We start from the raw sequence: 7,198 nt of genomic DNA on the forward strand, positions 1-7,198 counted from the left end.
TACTTAAGTGGTTTCTACCTTCCTAACTCCTCTGAGTTGATAGGTTTAAATGTATTTGTACTGCTTTTTACCTTTCTAATTCTGGCTGACTTGATTGCTTTTAAATGTAACTTAGATAGATATCGCTTACTTAAAGCTCTGTGATGCTAGTAGAGTGACACAGAGCAACGTAAAAGCATGGATACCCCTGGTTTTGTGAACCTTCTCAATAACCAAACTTCTTACAACCTAGATTCACCCGAACCTGTTTGGTTTAGTACCGAGCAGTCTGTAATCATGGATAACACCCCTGTTTCTGATCCGCCAGCTTCCAAGGAGAGGAGAAAATGGTCTCTCAAAGAGGATAGAATCCTCATAAGCGCTTGGCTTAACACGAGTATAGACGCTGTGGTCGGCAATGAGCAGAAGGCTCCTCATTTCTGGAAGAGAATTGTAGAGTACTACAACTCAAGCCCTCATCTGGTAGGGACAATACCTAGAGAGCTTGGTCAGTGCAAGCAAAGGTGGGCTCGGATTAACGAGCTAGTATGCAAGTTTGTTGGTAGCTATGAAGCAGTCCTGAGGGAGCAGAGGAGTGGGCAAAATGATGATGATGTGATGAAAGCTGTCCTCGATATCTTCTACAATGATTACTCCATCAAGTTCACACTGGAACATGCTTGGAGGGAGCTGAGGCATGACAAGAAATGGTGCTCCTCCTTTCTCGCTAAGGGCAATGCGAAGGAAAAGCGCAAGCAGGCGTTGGAGGCTGATGGAGAAGATGCGGTGAGAGCAGGAGAGAGTAGACCTATTGTTGTGAAGGCTGCTAAAGCTTCGCTAAAGAGGAAGAAAAATGGTAGAGATGAGGAGTTGGAAAAGATTCAAGGCATTATGGAGATGAAAGACAAGATATCTAAACGCAAAGTGCTTGAGCGTTTGCTTGCCAAAACTGATGATTTTTCGGAGATGGAAACATCTTTGAAACTGAAACTGATGTCAGAGATGTTATGATGCAAAGTAATGTTGTTTTGTTTACTTAGTTTAAAGTTGGTTTAATGTTGTTTTAAGGTACTGAACTCCGACTTTGGCTAACACTTATATTATTTGTTGTTGCAGGTAGTACAAGGTCTCAGTCACGGGTTAGAGTGAAGGAAGTCACGGAGTGTTATGTTGCAGGTGTTTTTTTTTTCCCAGTCACGGGTTTGAAGGAAGTGTGAAGCTGTATTTTCCTGTTTGATGTTTTGTTGTTTTCCTAGTCACGGAGTGTAAAGTTTCACTTCTATAAGTGAAGCTCTTTTGCTATTTTGTAATCTCGGCCTTGATCAAAAAACTCTTATAACTAGTTGCTTCTGTTCTATGTTAATCAAAAAACAACTCTACTCTTTCCTACGTTGCATCGATCACAAGGAAGGCCAAGGTAACATTGTATCTCTTAACTAGTCTAGTATATACTCTTTTAGTTTGTATATCTTTATGCTACGGTTTGATGGGTGCCAAGTAGTACTTACAGGTTTGTTACTTTTTTCTTGCAAGGAGCATTTCAATTCCAATACGTAATATGATTTTAATTACAAATCGGTGTTGCTAGTTTAAGTCATCCTCTCATGCTTTGTATTTTTCTTTTTATGCTTGGAACTTGGATGAGACAAAACATTTGATATGGTTTCATGTATGAATATATACCCATTTCATGAAGAACAAAGTTGCAAGAAACTAGATATTTAAAATGTTAAGCACGGTAAACCTAATGTGTGCTTGTGCGTGTATATCGGTTTTCCAAATTGGAAAGTTCAAGGAAGAAACTATATGAATGTGTAAGTTACCCAAAAATTATATGAATGTGTATTAAATTAAAAGAATTATTATATAGTTGGAAGTCACACCTTTAATTCTATTTATACAATTGACGGTTCAATTCTAATATTAGAATCTAATAATTGTAAAATTAAAATCTAATAATTGTAAAATAAAAATATAATACTTGTGCAATGAACAAATCAAAAAAGTCATAAAAAAAATTTCATTTCATTTTCATTTCAGGAGGATTAACAAAATAATTATTCAAACCGGAAGATGTCATCATCGTCATCCGATGGAGTGGAAGAAAGATTGGACGAAATTATCGACGATATCATTGACGAAACCTACATCAACATTGTGGAATCCCAACCCAAAAAGCAGAGGAAACGCGCTTACATAGAACGAGACCGGGAATTAGGACACAACCGATTATGGAATGATTACTTCAGCGAAGATGCGACATTCCCGACACATTTATTTAGACGTCATTTCCGTATGAACAAAGACTTATTCTTGCGTATTGCCTATCGCCTCTCAGAAAACGTTCCATTCTTTCAACAAAGAAGAGATGCAACAGGGAGGTTTGGTCTTTCTCCACTACATAAATGTACGGCAGCAATTCGTCTCCTTGCTTATGGTAATGCAGCAGACGCGGTTGATGAATATCTCAGAATTGGTGAAAGCACGGCAATTTTCTGTTTAGAGCATTTTAATGAAGGAATAATCCGGTTATTTGGTGATGAGTATCTACGAAGACCGACAGCAGAGGATTTTGAACGACTACTCCATATTGGAGAGATACGAGGGTTTTCTGGGATGGTAGGAAGCATCGACTGTATGCATTGCAGGTGGAAAAATTGCCCAACCGCTTGGAAAGGACAGTACACCCGGGGATCAACAAAACCGTCAATTGTCTTAGAGGCAGTAGCTTCACAAGATCTTTGGATATGGCACGTTTTCTTTGGTCTTCCATGTACCTTAAACGATATTAATGTCCTAGATCGGTCTCCTGTCTTTGATGACATTATTCAAGGTCGAGCTCCGAGGGTAGAGTATATGGTCAACCGACACATCTATAATTTGGCGTATTACCTAACAAACGGTATTTATCCAAACTGGTCAACATTTATCCAATCTATCTCACTCCCTCAAGGTCTTAAAACAGATTTATTTACTAAATATCAAGAATCAACCCGAAAAGATGTGGAGAGGGCTTTTGGAGTTTTGCAATCTCGATTTGCAATTGTGAAAAACCCCGGCTCTTTCATGGGACCAGGATAAGATAGGGAAGACTATGAGGGCATGTATCATACTACATAATATGATAGTTGAAAATGAACGAGCTGGATACAACACTCAGTACGATACATCGGAATTTGAAGAAGGAGAGGTACACAGCAGTTCACGGGTGCATAAGTCTCGTGGTACGGACCTCCCTCCAAGCATCACTGAAATTCGTGCCAATCTGGTTCAGGTTCGAGAGACGGATACACATTACCAATTGAATAATGATTTAATCGAAAATATTTGGAACAAATTTGGTGATGAAAACTAATAATTGTTGTATTTCATATTTAATCATGTAATAAATAAATATTTCAATTTAACATGTTTTAATTTATTTTAAAAATGTTTATAATATTTTCAAATTTATTATTTTTTTATTCTTAAGGATTCCTAATGGATAACACCATTGGACATACTAATTTGATTAGAATCCTTAACTATTTTTTTAAAAAAATACTATAATATACTTAAGGATTCCAATGGTGAGTACACCCATTGGAGATGCTCTTAGGTTCTATCCGGTCTGGGGAGTCATGTTTTTTATTGAGAGAAATTTTTTATGTTTTGATAATTTGATTAGAAATTTATAATGATAGAATAATCAAATCATATTCAAAATATCCATCATTATGAGTGGAGTATTGGTGCTAACAACGTTCAAACAAACAATATTTCACAAAATTACTAGCAGGGTTAATTCAAGCGAAAAGATGATAAACTTGTTTTATATGGTTACTAAGATCAGATGAAGAGGAATTTCCTAAGATAACTTTTTTTATTTTATTTTCACAAAAAGAAACCCAAAAAAAGAAAATGACGAGAAAAGTTTTATTAAAAGGTAAATACACATATACCTCTAGTGTTAAATAATCATAGATTTTAGGTTTAGAATTAAGATGTAGGATTTTTGGGATGGGGTTTAAAATTAAAAAAAATATATATATTAAAAACATAAAAATAAATTGATTTTTTTTTTAAATTAGAAAATGTTCGAATTTGAAAAAATATAATTCGAAATTATTTAAAAAATTAAATTTTTAAATTTTTATTATTATTTAAATATCTATAAAGCAATGGGTACAACGATATTTTGTCTCTTCAATAAAACTTAGTTTGGTCATTTTCTTCGTTGATAGTTTTTTTTTTTGCATCATATTTTTTTAGCGTGTAAAATCTACTATCTCGGCAAGATAAATTAATGCTACACCAATACAATAATGTTGATGATTTGTCAACAAAAAAGTGACATTGCTTCTATTGAATTAATCTATTCCCAGAGGACTGACCTTTCTGATCTCTAAACCGTATGAGCGGCCTCAGACTCCTTTTGAGGAATATTTCTGTTTTACGAATCATTCTTATCTCAGGACAAATTTTGGTTTTGTCTGCCACATTTATCAGTGTCTTATTGTGGTCAGCGCCATATGCATTCTCGCAGTTAATATTGGCATCTACAAAGAACTATGTGGGTCTTTTAGTTTTGGACGGTAAATGCACCATTTAATTTTAATGAGCGTCCGCATTTCTGAAGAGGTGACTATGTTCGGGGTTGCAATGAAGATCCCTGGTTTCTACTACAATAGGATGAAGATGCATCCCAACAAAATTCCAACAACGAGTCCGCCTACCTTATGTGAATTAGGATTATATATAGGGGATGGTGGAACACAAGCAATGGTAATTTGTGATATTCGAACTGATTTTGCGGAAATCATGTTTTAATGCTAACCTATTTTCTTATCTTTTTCACTATTACATCCTTTTCTTTTTCACTATTACATCCTTTAAAAAAACACTTTTTCGGAAGTGTCAAGATTAGCAGATCTCAAAGTCACAGTAATAAGCAAGGCACAAGAAAATAATTGACCGAGAGAAGTCTTAGGTGCATTAAAGAATGTAAGTTATGTGTCATGTTGACAATCTATGTAGCCTGTTTACATTTATGTTAACCGTGTTTTCTGCAATTGGCTGGGTTACCACTCTTGTTAGTTCTCAACCTCAAGGACAAGGTAAACGGAATAAAAAGATTGGCAAAATTTAAGAAGGAAATATCAAACTTTGCCGGAAAAGTTGGATAGACCAGCAATCTTGTCTTAGTCGACATATGGTTCTTATCGTATGCATCCTCCAGCTCCTTCATATAAAAATGAAACCGCGACGGAAACATGTTCAGGATTAAAGTGTCGAGAAAAAACCACGGCTGCTCCAACGGCATCTTATGTTCCTCCTGCCTTTGCTGAGAAAGTGACAGTTGCTAATGATGGGGAAGACGTCTCTTTTTCATCCACAGCTCAAATAGCACCATATGTGTCCCCATCTGGGCCTTTCAGTAAGCTTGCAAGGAAGCAAGATCGGCCTGAGGCTGCAATGAAAAGAAGGCATGATCCTTCTGGCCAAGGAAATCATTGTGGAGGTGGAACCAAGATTATCTCAAGCGTAATATGCTTAGTTTATTCAAGGCAGTGGAATAGTTAAATTAAAGCATTTCACATCAAGTCTCGCAACCAAAGCCGGATGTACAACCACAACAATATTAATGAAACATGTGACCTATAAATGGACATATTTATTAATTAGCCATCAACGACATTACAACAACAACCAGCAATACTAGAAAATTACAAGTTGTTGGTTGTTGCTGTAATGTCGTTGATGGCTAATTAATAAATTTGTCCATTTATACGTCAAATGTTTCATTAATATTGTTGTGGTTGTACATAGTACATCCGGCTTTCGTTTCAAGACTTGATGTGAAATGCTTTAGTTTAACTATCCCACTGCCTTGAATCAACTAAGCAGTTGGCCAGAAAGTAGACTGATTAGTTTTTAAAGCGACATACACAATACCTAAAACTTTAGAAAATTGATTCCAATATTTTTGTACGATGGATTGTCGATTGTGCAGTTCTCGAGTCATATGTGAAGTTGTGAGACTGGCGCCATACATTTTTGGTCTTAAGACTTTTTAAGACGGCAAAATCATAGCTTTACTATATTTGTATCTGAACCTCAGTAGGTGGACTAATCGGCTGACTTTGCATCAATCTTTGAATGCAGCGAGATTGGCAACCCAGAAAAAAAAAGTAAACATAGATGAAACCGTAAGGACAGCCTAGATACCTCCGCAAGAATGATCAAGACATTTGCAGTTTTTGGCGTCAGTGTCGTCTTCATTCGAAGTAGTGCTTGAGGCCCATTGTATTGACTCGTTTGGATGTTTTGAGTCTGTAGACTCTAGGTTCGAAGAATTAGATGATTTTGTAAATTCATTTACAGTTTGCGCGGGTTTACCTGCAGACCATTCTTTGTATTTTGTACTTTTCATCTGACAACCATGAGATTTTTTTCATTGTTTTGTTATATTAGCTAGATGCAAGATTTTGAAACGTTCGGATTCGAAGGAGTGATTTTTTTTTTACTTACTTTTTTTGTCATCAATGTACATACTCAAACTGACTCTGTAAACCATGAGGGTAGCTCTGCATCCATGTGAACGATGAACAACGATTGTTTTCTGGCAATGCGTGCAAAACTATTCGCCCTTAAATTCTTCGTCCGGGATACATGAATGATCTCTGATCTGAGGAAACAGTCCTTCAAAGTTTTGATATCTTGTAGATAACATCCAGATGCTGGTCATTCTTCTAGTTCCAAAACCATCTTCACCAATTAAGAACAATCTGTTGCAAATGTGACTTGAAACTGTCGCAAATTTCTCATACACTCCATTGCCCATACTAACGCCTCCATCTCCGAGTGAAAAGGTGACAGACTTGCCCTAACATTTTTTGCCCCCATCAGTCCGTCGAAACCTTCCAGAATGCTATACCAACCTTGTCCGGAATAAGATTCCATATCTTTTCATGAACCATTCACTTAGGTCGGTACCATTGCCTCAAGTCCATAGGCTAGCGAGAAGGGTGTTTTCGTGTAGTCATCATGGAGTAGTTTGAGGAGACCACAATACTATGTCAAGTTAGTTAAGCCAAAATTTGTAAAATGGGTTACTAGAGATTTGAAAAATGTCAAAAATTCTAAAATGGATTGGCGGATACAAGTCAAGGTTCTTAATTCATAGAAACAAATAAACTCCACAATTCAATAAAATATTAGATATGATTTTACTATAAGT

General features: G+C 36.3%; 2 protein-coding genes across 2 annotated transcripts; both read left to right on the forward strand.

Annotated features, from left to right (window-relative positions):
- The first annotated feature begins 193 nt into the window (after positions 1 to 193).
- LOC106317557 (glutathione S-transferase T3-like) lies at positions 194 to 1,169 on the forward strand. The gene is made up of 2 exons (XM_013755355.1): positions 194 to 996; positions 1,096 to 1,169. Exon 1 carries the CDS (start codon positions 277 to 279, stop codon positions 988 to 990), a length of 714 nt encoding a protein of 237 aa, XP_013610809.1. The 5' UTR covers positions 194 to 276; the 3' UTR covers positions 991 to 996; positions 1,096 to 1,169.
- Positions 1,170 to 1,309: 140 nt separating this feature from the next.
- On the forward strand, positions 1,310 to 3,298 carry LOC106316892. Its single transcript, XM_013754757.1, has 2 exons — positions 1,310 to 1,396; positions 2,020 to 3,298. The coding sequence occupies exon 2, from the start codon at positions 2,053 to 2,055 to the stop codon at positions 3,058 to 3,060; it is 1,008 nt and encodes a 335-aa protein (XP_013610211.1). The 5' UTR covers positions 1,310 to 1,396; positions 2,020 to 2,052; the 3' UTR covers positions 3,061 to 3,298.
- Positions 3,299 to 7,198: the final 3,900 nt, after the last annotated feature.

This window comes from Brassica oleracea, chromosome C9 (assembly GCF_000695525.1).
Source record: "Brassica oleracea var. oleracea cultivar TO1000 chromosome C9, BOL, whole genome shotgun sequence".
Lineage (NCBI taxonomy): Eukaryota > Viridiplantae > Streptophyta > Magnoliopsida > Brassicales > Brassicaceae > Brassica > Brassica oleracea.

What these genes read in the sequence shown, in the direction of transcription:
- LOC106316892 (XM_013754757.1), top strand. Translation starts at nt 2,053, where the DNA reads ATGTCATCATCGTCATCCGATGGAGTGGAAGAAAGATTGGACGAAATT.
- LOC106317557 (XM_013755355.1), top strand. Translation starts at nt 277, where the DNA reads ATGGATAACACCCCTGTTTCTGATCCGCCAGCTTCCAAGGAGAGGAGA.